Genomic DNA, 20,417 nt, shown 5'->3' with positions numbered 1-20,417 from the left:
CACACAACCACAACCACACAACCACAACCACACACACAACCCCACACACAACCACACACACAACCACACAAACAACCACACACAACCACACACACAACCACACACATAACCACACACACAACCACACACACACAACCACACACACACACAACCACACACACAGCCATATACACAACCACACACACGACACACACAACCACACACACAACTACAACCACACACACTCAACAACACACAGAACGACACACATCCACACCCACACCCGCACCCACAACCACACACACACTCACAACCACACACACACTCACAACCACACACACACAACCACAAACAGACACAACCACACACACACACACCACCACACACACAACCACACACACAACCACACCACACACACAACCACACACACACCACACACACAACCACACACACACAACCACACACAACCACACACAACCACACACACACACACACACAACCACACACACACACCCACAACCACACCCACACTCACAACCACACACAACCACACACACACACACAACCACACACACACACAACCACACACACACACAACCACACACACACACAACCACACACACACACACAACCACACACACCCAACCACACACACACACACAACCACACACACACAACCACACACACACACACACAACCACACACACACAACCACACACACACACACACACACAACCACACACACACACAACCACACACACAACCACACACAACCACACACAACCACACACACAACCACACACAACCACACACACACACAACCACACACACACATCCACACACACACCCACACCCACACTCACAACCACACACAACCACACACACACACACACACACACAACCACACACACACACACAACCACACACACACAACCACACACACACAACCACACACACAACACACACACACAACCGCATACACACAACCACACAGACACAACCACACACACACAACCACACACACGCACACACAACCACATACACACACCCACATACACACACCCACATACACACACCCACATACACACACACACCCACACACACACACACACACACACACAACCACACACACACACAACCACACCAAGCATTGGCATAGCCAATAGGTCTCGCCATTGGGACCTTATAAGTGTTTAGCCACACAACAGTTGATGTAGTTGCACCAAGGATATTGTGCTGCATAACTAAATACTTAGAAGGTCCCAAAAGCGAGACCTATTGGCTATTCCAATGCGTGTTTCTTTTTATGGACAAGGCTTCTGACAAGAATACAAGAGTGGCACACAATTACCTCAACCGATCTTGAAGAGAAAAGAACGAGGAGGTGTAAGCTGGGTGCATCAGCGGGTGCACAATGTGCCAGATTAAGGTGGAGGAACTGCCAAACACAGCTTGCAACTAATTATTCCTTTACGAGGAGAAGAATTAATATGTAACTAGGTACTGCACTTCAGCGCAATGGAAGAAAGCATGGGAAGCCGATACACCAATGTGCTGTGCGCATGAGCGAAATAGGGAAGGAGAACTTGAACTGCTGTTGATGCCGGAAAGCGTACCTCAATGAAGATGGTCTCCACGCACGTAAGCTATGGCACGCAGTGCGTCGTGCTGTTGAAACTAAAGAAGGTTTTGAATACAGAGTCTTGGAGCAGTGGGCCTCATCCGAGATGGCAGGACCACTTAGAGCCACCAGCTCACCGTAGTTGACACCGGACATTGAGTTGAAGAAACTTGCAGACGTGTGAGTCTCCAAGTTTGACTTCACCGTAACTTGAACTTTGGATATAATTGCTGTGTTGACGTCTCTTGTAGCCAGAAAGATGTATACGGTTTTCGCTCGTCACCAAAATGAGGTGAAGGCTTCACCTTGAATCGAGGACTGCAGACTTCAGGATAAGGTTGGTATCCGGTTTATTGTACCGTACATCCATTAGAGACCTCAGCCACAGAGTCCACCCAACTAACACTCACTTCCAACAACAACATTCTCTCACCTTAGTGTCAGTATCTGGCCCCCGTTGACCCAGATCCGAAGGACAACGAAGAAACTCTGCCGCACTGGCCCACATCTTTATTGTCTTTCCAGCCCCCGGGATCTCTGTGTGAAATACGATCTGCTGATGAGGATCCTGACGAGCAACAGTGCGGGCCCTTTAATTCCGCTATCCCAGAAGCTGAGTCGGATTTAAGCCATGCCCCCTGAAGCTGTGAGCGCGACACGCCAGAGGAAAAAGAACATGCCAGAGAAGGAGACAGGGGAGAGCCATGAGCCGAACAGAGGGAATCTCCCAGCCGAAAGTGAGAGAGGGCGTTCACCACCTTCGTGGACGGACGAGGCGTGAAGGCGACTTCATACTCCGGGACTTCGGCGGTGCACCCCTCGGAGAAGAGCCAGGAGGCCAACGACCTCGCGAATCGCCCAGCCGCGTTCCCGGAGGAAAGTGGCTTGCGCAGGTACGTGCCCGATTCCTAGGAAGCGGGGGGCAGGCGGGAGTAACGCCCCGGGGTCTAGAGGCAGGGAATCCCTCAGGAACTCCTTGAAGTAACGGAGCGGGTGGATTCTCTATACTTACGGTGGCGGTCTCTTGCCTATCCTCACCCGGCAACCGATATCAACAGGTGTGGTATCTCGCTCACGCCCTCACACCCATTTCGGAAAGTGCGCATCGTGCTGACATTTTTATTTATCCTATTATTTTCATTTTGGGTGCCATCCCTCCGGACTGGGCCGACTGGAAACCGGGAACCGGTGGAGATAAAGTCAAAGCCGCAAGGACAAGCCAAAGAATTCCCCAAAAAGGACGCTGGACATTGACATTCTTTCGTATTCCCTAACCATATTTGAGCACTGATAAATTCATCTGCCTGGCATTAGTTGTCGCGCAATTCCTGCAGATCCCAACACTGAGCTTACATTCTAGATTCCTGCATTAACATCTAGCAACAAGGACATCAAGAAAATAAATTCTTGAGAACACCACAGGTTCCTTTTTTCCTTGACTATTCATTGATACAGGGATCAGCAGCACCTGCCATTCATTTGAGTTTTCAGCCCAAAATTCGTAACTTGCTTTATTAAAGAAAGTACATTTTGTAATGACAAAAAGAAGCCGTCTTCAAATGAGTCAAGTTTTACTCTGAACCAAAGCTGTACACAAAGGCCATCATGGAGCAAAAGGCTGAACTGCTTTTGGCCAATGAGTGCAGGAGAAGGGATCAAAGTTCTGGTGCCTTTTAGGAGTTAAGCCTCCCCCTACATAGAAGAGGTGCTTTCAGGGAGTGGTCAAGATCCCATTAGGAGAAGTACATGCGAAGGAAGCAGCGTAAAAGATATGCATTGGCTCTTGGGCCTGTGTTCACCAGTGATACTGCTACTCCTCCACTTTGCAGACTTTCTTGTTCGTAGTCTACCTATTTTGGAAAAACTAAATGTGCCTTACGTTATCCCACTGCATATCTCTCTAAGGTTCAGGCTTTAAGAAAGGCTGTGCTGGAAAATTATTTTGGCACCCCTAGTTGGCGAGCCAGCTTCTCCCTGAGGCTAGAGCTGGTCCCATTACGAATCCAAGCGACGCAGGCTTGGGTGTTGCAGGAGTGTAGACCTGAAAAAAGACAATGGAGAGAAGTCCTCTGGAGCACTTTATTCAAGGTGTTGCCTCTAGAATCCACTTTATCTGCATGCATATCTGTAGTAGATTAATGTTTATGGCAGCTAGGTAGAAATTCTTTGTTCTCCCATGGATTCTAACATGTTTGTATTATATATACAGTAATAACAATTTCTGCTTAATGCTGAATGTTTTTTGCTGAAATTCACAGTTTTCCACCCTTCTCGAATTGGATACGAAACATGTTTTATAATGTGCTAGAAAGACAAACTTATTCCTAGCTGATAAAAGCATATGTACAGCCAGGTAAAGAAGTTTAATAATGTTTGAATAACATTTGGGATAGTACAGAATTCTCAAGTATTGATGCCTGTTGGGGGACTGCTTCCCAATAGCGCTGGCTTTGGTTCGGTTTCTAGTACAAACCCAATCAGTAACTTTACTGTGTCTTATATAGTGGCCAACATGCAGGATTCTTTTTAGGGGGAAAAATTGCATGTTTCTCATTCAGCACCATGGCAAGAACCTTTATTGGACTACTATAACTTTCTAATCCATTTAGCATTATCAAGTAGAATGAATTAAAGTGGAACAGCGAGTATGGAGTCTGAAGATCAGTAGTTGCCACAGGGCTTCAGAAGTTAGGAAGAATCTGCATAGCCTGTCTTCCTGGGTTTAATGTGCAACACATGGACACAGAGCTTCATTGGGGTGGGAAGCAGGGGAATGGATGAAGAAAAGGCAGGAGCGTGGAAGTAGAATCATTGGTAGGGAGGCGAAAGTGATGGTGGGGAGAATAGGGCTTGGAGCAGAGAGGGCGAGAGAAGGACAGAGAGGTTAAAGGGATGGTGGGGAAGCAAGGGGCAGGCAGAAGCAGTGGGGGAAGAAAAGTGCAGGAAGGCAAAACAGTGATGAGGTGGAAGCAATGGTGGGCAAGAGAAGGGTTAGGAAGTCAAAACATTGGCGTGGAAGTGATGGCAATGAAGAGAAGGGTAGGATGGCGGAAGTGATAGTTGGTAGAGAATAGTCAGGTCGATGTGGACAACATGGAGAGACACATGCTAAAGGGGAGTTGAAGATGGCAGAGATAAACAAATAATGGAGGGGTGATGCATTGTTTTAGAAGCAGGGTGCTGTAGGAGACCACGACCAGTGCATATGCATCATGTTTTGGGAAAAGTTAAAAAGAGCTGCTCTGCATATGTACCACCAAATGCTCCTAGAGCAGGTCAACTTGCCTCTCTGTCTGATTCTGATGTGCGCAGTATTGACGACTTTAACAAAAGTCCCCATCACATTGAAGGCTGGCATACACCCTACAAATGTCTTCTATTGTAAGTGATGAGTAGGTTGAGTAGTTGTAGTAGAATACATGCCAGTGCTTGAGAGAAGGGCCTTCTACTCCATGCATGACATTGGTACTTGGTTTTCCTTTGGCAACGTCATGGGTCAGTTGATAGTCTTGCCAGTAATAATTTGAAGGAGCAGATTATTTTGTCGTTAACAGTGAACCTTTATGGTCAAACTGACTTGGTGACTTAGCCATTATTTATGTCTAAATATTGCTGGTATGGCAGTCCTGATGAGAAGTGCTGACATTGTCAAGGATGCCTGAAAATGGTTGACAATGCCTATGTGATGAATTAGCTGAGCCACCAAGCTTATGGCCTTTTTTTCCTGAAGACTATCATAAAATCATGACCGCTGTGCCATCAGATTGTCCAACTCTCTCTGGTCCGGCAGTTGATATCCCTAAACTAAACCGAACCCTTGAACTTGTTGTTTATTTTGTTTACTGCAACAACAAGAGGATGAATGGAATGATTGAATTAATCTCAGTCCCTGGCAATTTGTGGGCCGCATTCCAGCCCATCTTTTTTCCATGCCACTCTAGATAAAGGTCTAAGTCAGTACCGCCCATGCTGCTCAGGTCTCATCAGTTCATCATAGCTTGAGTTCTTTGGCAAAGGGAACATTGGAACCACGTATGGGCATACCTGTTACACTTAGGGTGTCAACTGCAACAACATCAAGATGATGGATTGAATTAATCTCAGCCACTCGCAGTCGCTTGGGGAAGACCTGACCTGACAGTTCGGGCTGACCTGTTCCCATTGAAGCAGGGTCGAGAGTAATTTGCATACCGCTGGGTCCAAACTGAATTGGCATGGTGTGCAACCGAGTAATTACCAGTGACTGAGATTAGTTCAAGCATTCCATCCATCACATTTTTGGATACTTCACTTTATTTTGTTTAGGTAATGGTGCTAATTTTAAGATAAATGTAAGTGTGCGCAATGCTTTTGTTATATTGCAGTGTATCCTTTTAAAGTCAATAAAATATATTGAAAAAAAATAAACAAAAATAGCAATTTTAGTAAGCACCATTTACGCAAGCCTGATTTGCTGTAGAGAAATCTGACATTGCGTAATAGGTTGGCGAGTGCTTCCATAGCTAGGGCTTTTTCAGCCAATACTGTAATCTAAGATCTGTTTGTTTACCCAGTTCGGGAATTTTCTCAAAAGGGTGGTTTTGAAAATTACTGCATCGCATTACTGTGCTGAATTTTCCCACCCAATAAATTTGACTTTGTAGCTGTGCCTTAGTCTGGCACAGTAAAATATTGAAAACTTATCTTTTTTTCGACCCACTGTGCCCAAACCTTTAAAGCACCTGTCCTATACTCTGCCGCACACTGTCATTTCAGCCTTCTCTTTTACAGTCAACAGTTAATGTGCTTTTGGATGAGATGTGTTAACGTAAATATATCATACTTGAGCTATTATTTTATTAGTTATCATGTTCTTATTTTTCAGCCTTCTGAAGACATTTGTGTTGTTGCCTGGAATCGACAAGTGCCGCATATATTGTCTTCTGCTCACCCTAGTGGGAAAGCGGTGGTGTGGGATCTCAGGAAGAATGAGCCCATCATCAAAGTCAGCGACCACAGTAACCGGGTAAGAGGCTGCCCCCCCCCCCCCCCCCCCCCGGGTTTATGAGAAAACTATCTTCAATACTGTCATCATTTGTTTATTTTTAACATGGTTAATCCCTCACATAGCAATTAAGTAAATGCATTTTATTGTCAAAGTTAAAAGGGTAGTAGCAGATTATCTGACTAATTAATATTAATTTGATAAATAAACAGTACTGCGTAGAGAAAGTACAGTTTTACATTTGTACAACTTGGCAATAACTCAGAAGTTTTTTTTTAATGACAACGGGCTCACTGTGTACTTGCCTGCTAGACTACTCCATGAGACTGTTGCTCCCATTTAGTATACGGCAGCTATGTGAAGCCTCCAGTGGAGTTGTAAAAATGAATTGACAACAATATAATTCTGAGGGTTAGGTAAAAAGGAATCAAGGCTAATGTGGGGTGCTTTTCATAGTGAGGAGATAGTATAACTGAGATCTCTAAGTTGACTGGAAGGTCGCGGTCCAGTAGACTGCTGGACCCCCTGAGATATGCTTCTCCTTGAACCTGGTATCAAGGGTAAAATCGTCCGGGATTTAGTAATACTACAGCATATGAGTTAGTTGGAGTGATAAGAGAAAGTGTTTTTTTTTCCGACTCCCATCTCCAGCCGAATGAACAGTTGGTGCTCTCTAGCGTTCGGGAAAATGGTTTTAATAGCTAATTTTACCAAAGAAAGAATGGATGATGTATTACAGTTTGCCATTGTTGGGCCTGGCCCTGTCTGCAGGGTCACCCCCCTATTTTTTTCCTTTACCCTCCACTTTTGCTGAATTTGTTTTTGCGGGTCTTAGGACTCTGTGCACTTTACCATTGCTACCCAGTGCTAAAGTGCTTTTGCTGTCTCCTTAAACACAGTACAGTTGGGTTATACCCATTGGCATATTTAATTTACTTGTAAGTTCCTTGTAAAGTGGTATTACCTGTGCCAAGGGCCTGTAAATTAAATGCTACTAGTGGACGTGCAGCACTGATTGTGCCTCCCACTCAAGTAGTACTTTAAACTGCATATACAGGCTGCAATGACTGACCTGAGACATGTTTAAACTGCCATTTCGTCCTCGCAAAATAAACATTTTGTCAGTCCCACGCCTTCCTTTTTAATACATGTCACCCCTAGTGTAGGCCCTAAACAGCACTCATGGCAGGGTGCAATGCATTTAAAAAGTGGGAAATATAATTTTAAGTTTAACATGATCTGGTAGTAAAAAATTCTGATAACGTTTTTAACTACTGGAAGACCTATCTCTCCCATAGAATAGCATTGGAGTTACCTTATTACATTTAATAAGCTATAATTTGTAAATGGGAGCAGGTAACAAGTTCATGTTTGGTGTCTTTGGAATTGTAGTAAACAATCCTAACCTATGGTGAAGTTTGGTTTTAAATTACAATTTTGAAAGTGCCACTTTTAGAAAGTTGGCCTTTTTCTGCCTTAGACAATAAGTGCCTATCGCCTGTCTCTGGGTCTCATGACTGGGTGTAACTGACAGTTGGGCTTTCTGTATTCCTCCTAGACAGCCACACAAAATAGAGAGCTTAGGTGTACCTGGATGGGCCATCACTGGCAGGATGGGAGGGCGGAGCTGAGCACACTCCTACTTACACTTGAATAGCTGTGTTCTGCCTCCACACAAAGGTCTGCATACGCCTGTGGTTAGTCTGGAGCCATGACCAGGAAGGCAAGGTGCCTGTGGACTTCAAAGGGAAACCTCTAGAAACTTCTCCCCAACTTCAAATGGACAATTAGGTATAAATACTGGACCGCAGACACAAACCCTTCAATACACTCCTGAGCCTGTGGAGGATGAAGAAATGCTGTGCTGCTGACGGAGTGCCACTCTGCACATGTGCTACCCTGCTGGACTACTGCCTTGCTGTGATGACCTGCTGCGCTTTTGCCTGGGGGAGAAGGGCTGGACCTGAATCACCTGCACCCACAGTGACTCCAAGGGCTAGTTGGCTGGCCTCCTGACTTGAGACTCGGGGACAGAAGAATCTAACAAACTTGACCTAGGACCTGGACTCTGCCATTTGTGACTCTACCCTGTCAAGTGGTGCCACCCCAGTCCTGGACCCTTGAAAGTGAGCTTAAGGTGCTCTGCCAGCCTCTGTGGATCCAGCAGAACCAACACATCTCCTCTGCTGCGCAACCCAGAGCAGAATTGATGCATCTTTGCTGCTGTGTGGATCGGAACCGCTGCAAAGACCTGAATTGCAGTCCGTCATCGCAAAAAATTGTCGCTGTGCAAGGCACCCTTGGCGCAGGCGTGTGCAACCCTCGTCAACGGCAGCCTCAGCGACTATGCCAGAATCCGCATTTCAGCCTTGCAGCTCCTCGGAACTCACCTATTGTCCCGACTGGGCAATGCATCCTTTACTCGGCTCTTCGCATCGCAACCCCTGGTAGTGAGATCCTTAACGACGACACAGGACTTCGCACAGCAGCCTCGATGAATCTCAGAACAGATGCATTGCTTCGGCTGTGTGATGCATCTTCAACGTGGATCCTCGCAACGTTCCGCAAACCAGGACTTAATGTACTCCTGTTCAGTGGGCCTAACTAAGTCCCTGTCGCTGGCCCTCGCTCCATTGCGAACCTCAACCTTTGACTTTGTCCATGTTTGGCACGACCAGATGTCCACAGTGACCCCAAGACGGGTGATTCAGGTTACCTCTAGCAGAGTGACGGGGAGGTTAAAGATGACCCAGACAAGTCCCAGAGTAAGGCTGGGAGAAAGGGTTCCCAAGACCCTTCTGAGAAACGGGTGTGGTTCTTATGAGAGGTGGCCAGGGGCGCCCCATTTCCAGTCTGGCTTCTGTGAGTGCCTTCTGTCCAAAGAAACCACCGGTGGGACCTCTACAGGGGTGGCCAATGTGGGCTTAGGGGTAAGTAGATCCTAGAGGCAGATCATAGACCAAGCAATGATCTCATTTAGATGGGGATATACTCCGAGGGTGAGCTTGTGATCCCTGAGGATGGGGGTCATCACTTCCGCCAGGTGAAAGTGAATGGGATCCCTTTCACTGCTCTGAGGGACATTGGGGTTAGCCAGACTATGGTAGTGGAAGGCTAGTTTCCCCAAAGCGGAACACCGGTCAGGTGTGTAGAGTAACTCAGGCCCATGGGTGGGATTTTTTTCTGCCCTGTGGCCTGGTTCCCTGGAGTGGGGTGGGGAGGGGAGGAGACCCAGAGGAGGGTCAATAGTTAATCCCTAGATGCCCAGAACCTGTATTCCAGGGAATTAGCCCCCCACCCCAAGTCAGGGGACCTGGGAGTGGTGACAGTTCAGTTTTCTGGGGGTACCACTCCCAAGCAAAAAGTACTGGAGCTCAGACGGAAGGGCTGGTAAGGGAGGACTCGCCCTGTACAGCCTCAGAGTACAGACCCTGGGTGAGTGGCCAGTCTCAGGCTCCCACCTCTGACCTGATGGGAGGTGTAGTGGAAGGACCATGCCTAAGGCCCAGGGCTGTTGCCCCATTCCCCCACTCTGAGAAACCTTAGAGTTTAGAGGACCCTCAAGAGCCCATAGAGAACTCCTTGCCAGCCCAGTGGCTGGAAGGGTGGCCTACTAAATGTCCCTGCTTAGAGCTTTCACCTGTCAGTGGATGGACCGGGCCTGGTTCCTGACACTGACGACAGTGGTCTCTGCTGGTTGCTGTCCTTATGGGCAGTGTTTTTCTCGGGGTGGGGTTAGAAGTCTGATCCAAGGGGTGGAATCGGACACATCACTTTGTTGACCATGGTTATACTGTCTGCGTACTGGGATGCATCTGTGAGCAATTTAAAGTTAGGTGCTGCACAGATGAGGTACACAGGTGCGAAGAAGGGTTCCACATGGGTCAGTCCAGTGGCTCAGGAGAATGCAGCCAGGGGATCCAACTAAATTCGGAACGGTGTAGAAGTGACAAGTGCCTCTGCACTAGAGGGCCATTGTCCATGTTCTACCACTTAAGCAGGGAAATCCATCAATGTATTGATTAGTTTCCCCTGGCTTTAGGCTGGGGGGGGAGATTATGGTGCACCTGGTCCTTTCTGCAGGGTCACCCCCAATTCTTTGGCCTTTACCCTCCACTTTTTGCTGAATTCGTTATTGCTGGCCTTAGGACTGTGCATTTAACTACAGCTAACCAGTGCTAAAGTGCTTATGCTTTCTCCTTAAAATATGGTAGAATATACTTATACCCATCTAGCATATTTAATTTACTTGCAAGTCCCTAGTAAATCTGTCCTACCCTTGCCCAGGGCCTGTAAAGTAAATGCTATTAGTGGGCCTGCAGCACTGATTGTGCCACCCACTCAAGTAGCACTTTAAATATGTCTCAGATCTGCCATTGCAGCTTGTATGTGCAGTTTAAACTGCTTATCGGCCCAAACCTTCCTTTTTAATACATAAGTCACCCCTAGGGTAAGCCCTTAACAGCCCTCAGGGCAGGGTGCAAAGTGGGGAATGTAATTTTAAGTTTTGCATGCCCTGGTGGTGAAAAACTTTTACATTTGGTTTTCACTGCTGCAAGTCCTACCTCTCCCATGCCCTAACATTGGAGTTACCTTATTACATGTAATATGCTGTAATTTCCAAATGGGAGCACATACCAGAGAATGTCTTGTGTCTTTGGAATTGTAATGAGAAATCCTAAGTTATGGTGAGGTCTGATTTCAAATTGCAGTTTTGAAAATGCCACTTAGAATTTTCTTGTCTTACCCATTTATTGCCTGGAGCCTGTCTGTGGGTCTCATGACTGAGAGTAGCAGACAGTTGGGTTTTGTGTATCCCTCCTAGACAGCCACATACAATAGAGAGCCTAGGTATGGGAAGGCAGAGCTGAGCAGGGGCTGCTCCTCCATTAGGGCGGAGGAGCGTCGCCCCACTGCTTTCTGGCAGTGCGAGAAGCAGAAACATAAAATGGTATTTTAAATACTATTTTATGTTTCTGCTTCTCGCACTGCCAGAAAGCACAAGGGTATGCCTGGTTGGTGAGGAGTGTCTTTACATGAGCACCAGTTTCGTTATAGATGGACACATTCATTTTTGTTACGCACAGGGAGATTAAGTGATTTGCCCAGAATCACAGGATGTGGAGCATCGTTGCAGAGACTCAAACCCGGTTCCCTAGCTTTGAGGTCAACCGCTCTAACCGTAAGGCTACATTCTCTCCCCAAATTGACAAGTACTGACTTTTCCACCTCTCATGGCAGGAATTCTGTTAGTTTTCATTTTTTGTTTCCCTCAGGTTTTAGAAGATTTTTCATCACTAAAAAGCCACCACACAGGTTATCCCACTCCCTCTTGCAAATAAAGGATTCTGATGTTGTCTGTCCGCGTTTCATTATCCATTGATTACACTCTGCCCTACACATTACTGGATTTCAGTAAACTCTTTTTTTCAGGGTGACGCTACATCTAACGCATTACCTTCCAGAGTGGTGCCGTTGAATTTCACTGTAATTACTTACTTCCTCTTCAGTAAAGCATTCTAGGAACTTGCTCTCTGTTGCTCACACAGTTACCTTTTTCATACAGCAAAGCTGTCAGATCATTTTCACCAGTTGTTAGGTAATATGCTCCTACAACAGCTTATCTCTTCTCTCACTATCGCTGGAACCTTTGAAAATTGGTGTCATACTTTTTATCATTGTGGGAATTTTCTTAGGAAAGCTAGTTTTCCACCTCTCCTGGATAGTCTTCTAGGAACACTCTTTCTACCTGCAGTATTTCCTCCTCAACGGTGGGTTGTGAAAATAGGTCCCCTCAAATTCCTTGCCTCTTTGCCCCTTATAGGCCATTAGGGATTTTGAAATAATTTCTCATCACTTTCTTTCCTTCACACAACAACCGCATCATTAGTTCTAACACCATGCCTCTGTAGGTAGCTCTCATGTATACCTTTTGTGGAAGAGCCTCCTAACTGCAGATTCCTTATCTTAGAATATTCCCCAGACATCAGACTCGATCTGAAAAATCTTGAGCAGTACCTTTGCGCACAGTAGGTGGTTCTGTAGGCTCTGCACCACTATTTTCCGTACTGGATGTGACATGCACAGTGCCTTTACACGCACCACCCCAGCGTGCTGACATCAGGTCCTTTCTCTGCGACCCAACAGTTGTGGATCCGGTGAGCTAATTCTGTTTCTTTTTTACCAACTTTTTCTATATTTTGTGTGAACAATTTTTTCCAAAATTGTTTCCAGTCTTCTAGGATGTCCCCTTAGAAACCTATGGGTCTTAAACCCATAAATGTCTCACCAGATGTCTGTAATTGAACCCAACTTAGTTTGCCTTTGGTGCTTGGTTTTGAGCCTAGACTCCGTTCTGTTCAGACTGACTTTCGATGCACACAAAGGCAATTCGGGTGAGGTGGCTTAAACTTCTCTTGGCGCAGCAATGCAAAACCCCACGTCATTCCCGCTCTGGGGGACGATCTTAGTCCTGTTGAGTATCTTGAATCCACTACTAGCGCCGTTTCCTCAAACGATCGTCCTCCAAGTCAAAGTCGTCTGCAGTTAAGTTCAAAATAAAAAAGACGTTGTTGAAGCATCGTTTGACTTTGTCTCTTCCTCCAACTCCCCGGAAGGAGCACTGGGCCTTCCTCATACCTCTAAGCCCTACTCCCCCACACCTCACACGACAGCTCCATGCCGCCTGGAGTTACACAGAGACACTGCTGCCCAGCTTCAGGATTTCTTAGGCCATGGCCTGTATCTTCGGAGAGTTGACTCCCTCTGGAGGGTCTTCAGGCTCCAAGCAGCTGTGAGGTGTCGCATTCAGATAACCATTGGCGTGCCCTCACCTGACCCTCTGGATCCACCCTCAGATCTGGGCAAACTCTGGTCCTGATCTCCGTTTTGGCCCGCTTACCTAACTGGGTCTTGGTCCCTCAACACTGTAGCTGTCCTCTTCGATGCCATGCAACAAGGGTGCACCTAACGTCCTTTTCGACTCTGAGATGTCTCTGCATTGACCATGCTCAACATCGAGACAGGAGCAGCTTTGAGCTAGAATGACTTTGGGCTCGGACACAGTACCTCTGTCATACCGGAGGGTCTGGGAAGGACGCTGGGTACGGGGCCTTTGAACCCCACTGACTACATTGCTCAAGCCTTCCCAGAGGAGAAATGGTATGAGGAGTTGGGTGATGCCAGCAAGCTGGACAGGTTGCCAGACTCTGGGTTAGTCTCCTCACCTGGGCCAGCCACTGAAGAGTTTGTGTCCTTCGCAATGGTGATAAGGAGGGCTGCTGAGATCCTTGGTCTGCAGCTCCTATCAGTGGAGGTTAGGACTAATGTCTTTATAAATTTACTTCTGCCAAGGCACTCTGGTGCAGAGCTCCTTCTTCCTTTTAACGAAGCCCTCACGGATGTCCTCCTAGGGGCTTGCTCCAAGCCCTGTTTTGGGGTCCCAGTCAACTGTCAGGTTGCACGTAAGCACCTTCCTGCGCCAGGGTATCCTACTTCCACACCGGTACCCCACCCCGAATGTTTGGTGGTGCAAGCTTCAACAGCCAGAATGAACACTAATGCCGGTTGGAAACCTTTGAGAGGATCTTGTGTTCCTTCTATCAGCCTGGTGGTCTGTCAAGACCGCTTGCCTTTTGGGCAGATATTCCCATGCTCTGTGAGGCTCGGTGGCACAGGTGCTGGCCATGATCCCTGAGGAGGGTTGAGCAATCCTGACGCAAGCCATGTAATGTATAATCGCTAGAAAAACGAGCCAACACTGAACTAGTTCAGGTGCTGTCTAATGTGCCCATCCAGCAGTAAAGTGAGGAAATAGATTAAAATAATAAATTTAGTATCTAGAAAATTGGAATAAAGCAAAGCAATAGCAGTGTAAGTAACGTAAACTGTTAAATTTGAACCAGCAGTTGGAAAGTCAAGTGGGGTCAGTCCATCAAAACAGTAGAAACAAAATAACAAAGCAGTAATATCTCGAGTCATAAACCTTAAATAATCAAGCAATGGACGATCCTCTACTTTGTCCGTCTACTTTGTCCAACAAACTCACAATAATATCAATAATAATAATACTACTAAGAATAATAATCCAACAGTTATAACCGTAAGGGATCAAACCTCATGACCAAATAAAACAAGGTGGCCTAGTACAAGTAGAACCATTCTACTGAAAGAAACTAAGGGTTGGTGTTGGAAGAGATAACGTTGTGATTCAGGATTTGCAGATTCAGCTTTCTTTTAAAGGACAGGATCTCATGGCTAGAAAGCATGGAATTCCAATCTTAGAGGGCTAATAATGAACAAACAATTGGTCTAGGGTGCATTTTTCTTAAATTCTGGGCCCGCAAATGAAGTGTGTCCAAGATGATGATTGGGTCACACTGCGGTCTTAGTTGTCTCACCCAAAAAAGTTCAGCTAATAGGAATTTGTAAATTAGACAGGCATGAGTGAAGAGCCATCTACCTTCTGTGGACAAATATCCGAGGGAACAAAACACAGGTGTGATTTAGTCAAGTGGGTTGTTCCACAAAACTAGACTGGCAGCCACACATTTTTGTGCCATTGATAAACGTGCTTCCCCGAATACCCATCCAAAAAGGAATAAAAGCAAAAACTTAGTGTATATGAAGTAGAAAAGTTTTGATCTGTTTCCTAAATTGAAGTACATTCGGTTGTGATATAATGTTTACAGTCGCCACTGCACCACAGCTTCCCCTTTGTCTCATTTTCCTGAACCTTGCCTGAATGATGAATGCACTGTCAGGGTCACAACGTGGAAATAATTCTGTATCTTGAGGCCTTGACTGAAAGCTCCAGGAAACAACTATTCCTTATTCAACCATCCAACAATGAGAATATGAAAAGATTAACTTTCTAAATCCTTTAATTCTCTAGCTGACTTTGTCTATTTAGAGTAACATGCTCCTGATTTAATGGACTTTCAAGAAAATTTCTATTTGTAACTCCGTTTTCTTACCACTCTACGCACTGAAAGTAGTAATTGGTTAACTACTACTGATGGTGTCATACAATGTAGTAATTTGTAGTTTTTTAAGTTTAACCTCAAATATCTTCACTATTTCACAAAAAGATATTTTTTCATTTGGCTTATTATATTTATATCATACCTTATTAGCATATAGTCTATTTGGAGATCTTATTACTTACTTCTATCCCAAACCAGATTTTTTCCCAGAAAAATTTAAGTTGATTCCTCTGGTTAGCTCACTCAAGCAGCAACCACAATTCTTGTCAAGTTGAAAAACAAGTAAACCCCAAATAAACCTGTGCTTAACCCTCTGGTAGCTTGCCAGAAAAGTAGTCAGGCTTAACCTAGAGGCAATGTTTAATGGATTTATGCAGCACTTCAAACAGTAATAAAGTGAAAACACAATACAAAAAAAAATCCCACACCAATTTAGAAAAGCAGTGTAAAATGTAATAAATTATTTGAGATCAAAACGATGAAAATCCTATAAGTAGACCTAGAGAAATGCATTTTCTTTTAAAGATTTAGGTGAAAACAGTGCTTAGAAGCACAAGGACCAACTGTGGTTATCTAGTCACACTATACCGGGACAAAGTCACAAGTTCAGGACAGCCACAATGAAGCGTGGGCTAGATAATGGGACCAGATTAGGCCTGCTGAATAAAATACCTTAAATCTGAGTTGCAGAGCGTTGTAAGGTCCAGTGTCTAGGATGCGTTATGCAGTGGCGGCTGAGGAGTCCTGCATCGAGGATGTGTTGCACAGCATTGGTTCTAAGGGGCTGCGATGCGAAGATGTATCATGCATTGGCGGTTCCAAGGAGCTGCAGGGTCCTGCGTCTGGGATGTTTCTCACTGCGGTGGGTCCGATGCAGGGCTACCAGGCAATGTGTCACAATGCGTCAGTTTTGCTTAAGAGAATACAGCTGGACTGGCAGAGCACCTTCAGGCCGACTTCCATGGTCCAAGACTGGGGTGACACTACTTGGAGGCAAGACTCACAGAAAGCAGAGTTTAGGAGCTGGGCTCAAGGTGGTTGGAGCTTTTTCTGTCCCTGAAGCTCTGATCAGGAGGCTGGCCAACTAGCCATTGGAGTTCTCTGGTGGTCCTGGGATCAAGATGAAGCTCCGGTCCTTCCCACGCAGGCAACAGGGCAACGGAGTAGCAGTTCTTCTTGTAGAGCAGCACAACAGTCTTTCAGAGACTTCCACAGGTGCAGAGGTGTACTGAACATACCTAGTGCCTGCTTTGGAGTAGAAGGTTTTGGAGGTTTCTACCCCAGAGGTGTTTGGATTTTCCTGCCTCCCTGCCCTGGCCCCTGATCTTGCGCCAGTTTTTCTGTAGGCACACCAGATTAGTGTCAAACCCTTTGTGAGTGTCCTCATGCAGTGTCCCTGTGATGTGTAAGTGTGGTAGGTGACAGCGTATCCCCCTCATCAAGCCAGAGATGGCCCATCCTACCCACATGTATTACCCCTTTGTCTCACTGTCTGGGAACAATACACAAAGAGCAACTGCCAGATACACCTAGTCAGATGACCCAGCATACAGGCTGCAGGCACCAAATGGTTGGGACAAGAGAAAGCCAACTTTCTAAAAGTGGCATTTTCAAAATTGTGAATTAAATGTGACTTAAAATCCAACTTTGCCATTAAAGATGGTTTTATTCTTACAACACCAAACGTGACTTTCCTACCTCCTCCAAATTGAAAGTTTTCACTTATTAACTGAAATACTCTAACCCAATGTTACCATATGGGAGAGGTAGGTTTCATTGGAGTGAAAAACGAATTTAGGAGTTTATCACTACCAGGACATGTAAAACTTGAAAGTACATGTCCAACTTTTTAACTACACTGCACCCTGCCCTATCGGCTGTTTAGGGCCTACCCTGGGGGTGACTTATATGTATTAATAAGGAAGGTTTGGGTCCGGCAAAAGGTTTATTTTGCCAAGTTGAATTGGCAGTTTAATCCACACACAGGATACAATGACAGGCCAGAGATATGTTACATGGCTACACAATAGGTGCTGCAGGCCCACTAGTGGCATTTAAAGTTTGAGGCCCGGTGTACTTGTAGTACCACTTTATTGGGGGCTTACAAGTGAATTAAATGTGCCAATTGGGTGTAGGTCAATTGTAACCTCTGAAGTGCGGGTGTTGGCTAATGACTGACACCCGGACTATCTTCCCAGTGCGTTTGTTGGCCATTTACATCGGAGAGGTTTTTAAAGGCCCCTCTGGTGCTTTGCACCAGAGGTATTTCTTTATTGTTTTTTAACCTCAGGCTGGCTCCTTGGGAGAAGCTACTCGAGCAGCCTGAGACTTTTGTTTTTCTTCACTGCAATGATGATCAGCGTTCAGGGCACACTGATGTTATTACAGTAAAGGTAAAGTAAAATGAGCCGGTGTGCTCTTTTTACTTTCATTGCATCAGGACTTGTGGGCATAGCAGAGCCCCTGAGCACTGACTGGGGTAGGAGAGGTATCATAAGAAAGGGAGAATCTTTATCTAAACTCACAAGACCAAAACGACAAAAATCCAACATATATGCAATACGAATATGACTTTAGAAAGGTTTCAAACAATTTGGTCCATAGAAAACTACGGATGCGTGATTTCTCACAAAGTGCCTATACATGTGTCAAAATTCACAAGGCCAACCAGCCGCAGAGATGAGAAGCGTCGGAAACAAAGAGATGCGTCAGTTCCTGGGACCTTGGGGAAGCACTGCAGCAGTTCTTCTGCAAGCAGGAGAAGTGATGCATTGAATCCGGTCTGTAGGGGGAAGTGATTCTGGTCCGCGGGTGATGCGTCGGAAAACTTGCCGCACAGGTCAGATGGAGAAAAATCTGGTTTGCATTGGCGATCGATGTGTCGGTGACTAGCGGCACTGCGTCGGTTTCTTCAGCCGCGATCCCTCCTTGCTTCGGTTCTTGCAGCCGCCACCGGCGTTGCGCCGGTTTCGGCAGCGGTGCGGCGATGTTTGGAGATTCTTACCTCACGGTGGTGCTGCGTCGGGAAAAACAGCCGCAAGAAGTGTCAAATTCTTCAGTTCTTCCTTTCTTCCAGCTCCCAAACAGCAGGAACAATCTACAGAGGCCCAGAACTGGAATAGGCTTCTCCTGGCAGGTCAGAACTCTCAGCAGCAGAGTTCAGAGGAGCTGGGGGTGACGTCTTTGTGTCTCTGAGACTTCAGAACAGGAGGCCAGCACACACAGACCCTTCAGATTTTCTTCAAGCAGGTTCAAAGCAAAGGTCCAGTCTTTGTCCTTTCCTTGGCAGAAACAGTAACTGCAGGCCATCCCCACACAGCCCACAGCCAAGGGGCAGTACCCCTCCTCGCAACTCTTCAGCTGTTCTCCTGGGCAAAGTTTCTTCTTGAGTCCAGAAGTAATCTAAAGGTCTAGGGTTTCAGGTGTAATACTTATACCCCAAAATGTCTTTGTTCTCTTTGTGCAAGAGTCTCTGAGCCCAGTCCAAACCAGTTCTGTCCTCACTGGTGCAGTATGACCACAGGGGGTCGAGACAGCATAGTGCAAGGGAGACAGGCCCTATTCGGGGGCAAGGAAAACTCCTCCCACTACTCTAAATTCAGCCATGGTGTATTCAGCTCAGCTCTGAGTCATCCGGGAAGGGCCAGGCATACCTCAATCCCCCACAGTGGCTGTCTACAGTGAATGCACATCCTCAGCCCCTGTCACTCCAAAACCAGACAGTCAATACACAAACTGGCAGAAGCGCACAGAATGGTTAAACAGGAAAATGCCTACTTTCTAAAAGTGGCGTTTTCAAACACAAAATTTAAAAACCATCTTCACTAAAAGATGTGTTATTAAATCCTGAGTTCTCAGAGCCTAAACTTTTTTCCTCTATCTTGTTCCAATTGGAAGCTATGCTTGTAAGATGTTACAAAGTATTTCCCATTCTATCTTGTGGGACAGAAGTGGGTGTACTTGCTAGGTCGACTTGGCAGTTAACAAACTGCACACAGACACTGCAATGGCAGGTCTGAGATACCTTTTCAGGGCTACTCATGTGAGTGGCACAATCAGTGCTGCAGACCCACTAGTAGCACTTGATTTACAGGCCCTGGCACACTCAGTTCACTTTGCTAGGAGATTACCAGTAAATCAAATATGCCAATCGGGGAGAACCAATTGTAAATTCCATTTACACTGGGAGCACTTGCACTTTGACACTGATCAGCAGTGGTAAAGTGCCCAAAACATCGAAGCCAGCAAAAATGAAATCCAGCACAACATCAAAAATACTTGAGGTAGAGGCAAAAAGTCAGCGGAAACCACACAAAGGATGCCAGGTCTAACAGGTATCCACCCACTAGACACAAGGCATGTTGGTGGAGCGGCCCCTTGGGCAAGCCCCTTACAAGATCAGTCTTTGTGCACCCCGGGGGGGCGGATGGGAGTAATTACCCCACCCCGACCCCGGTGGATAGAAAGCCCACTAGACACAAGGGATATTGTTTTGTCAGATAAAATATAGTGGTGTGGGTTTTCCACCATTGGCATGGTCATGCCCCCACTCCCAAAAAGGGCTCAACACTCTTTCTGCCACCCCTGTGAAGCTGGTGGAGGCAATTATCCCAATTTTGCCATCCCTCCCTCCCCTGGGTGGCAGAAAGCTCACTAGACACCAGGGACTGCATTTATGCAGTATTTGTTTGGGTTGGGCACGGCACCCCTGAGCATGGGTCCCTGCTCTTCCCCACCCTGCAGCCCAATAGACACCCCTCCCCCTCGATGGGTGGAAAGAAGTATTCACCCCCAATCTGACCAGTGGCCAGAAATGTCCCTGAACACAGGGAATTCAATACGGTATCGA

At 46.2% G+C, this 20,417-nt stretch overlaps 1 protein-coding gene across 2 annotated transcripts in view; it reads left to right on the top strand.

The window, feature by feature from the left end:
• The window catches only part of SEC31B (SEC31 homolog B, COPII component), a 1,155,786-nt gene that overhangs the window by 212,519 nt on the left and 922,850 nt on the right, over nucleotides 1–20,417 (top strand). For both annotated transcript variants that reach the window (XM_085603885.1, XM_085603887.1), the window contains exon 6: nucleotides 6,465–6,605. In XM_085603885.1, the coding sequence (XP_085460011.1) occupies nucleotides 6,465–6,605 (141 nt within the window). The remainder of the gene's footprint in view (nucleotides 1–6,464; nucleotides 6,606–20,417) is intronic.

The sequence above is a fragment of the Triturus cristatus genome, chromosome 1_2 (genome assembly GCF_964204655.1).
Source record: "Triturus cristatus chromosome 1_2, aTriCri1.1, whole genome shotgun sequence".
Lineage (NCBI taxonomy): Eukaryota > Metazoa > Chordata > Amphibia > Caudata > Salamandridae > Triturus > Triturus cristatus.
The sequence above is the reverse complement of the archived record's forward strand: the minus strand, read 5'-3'. Positions and strand labels throughout refer to the sequence as shown.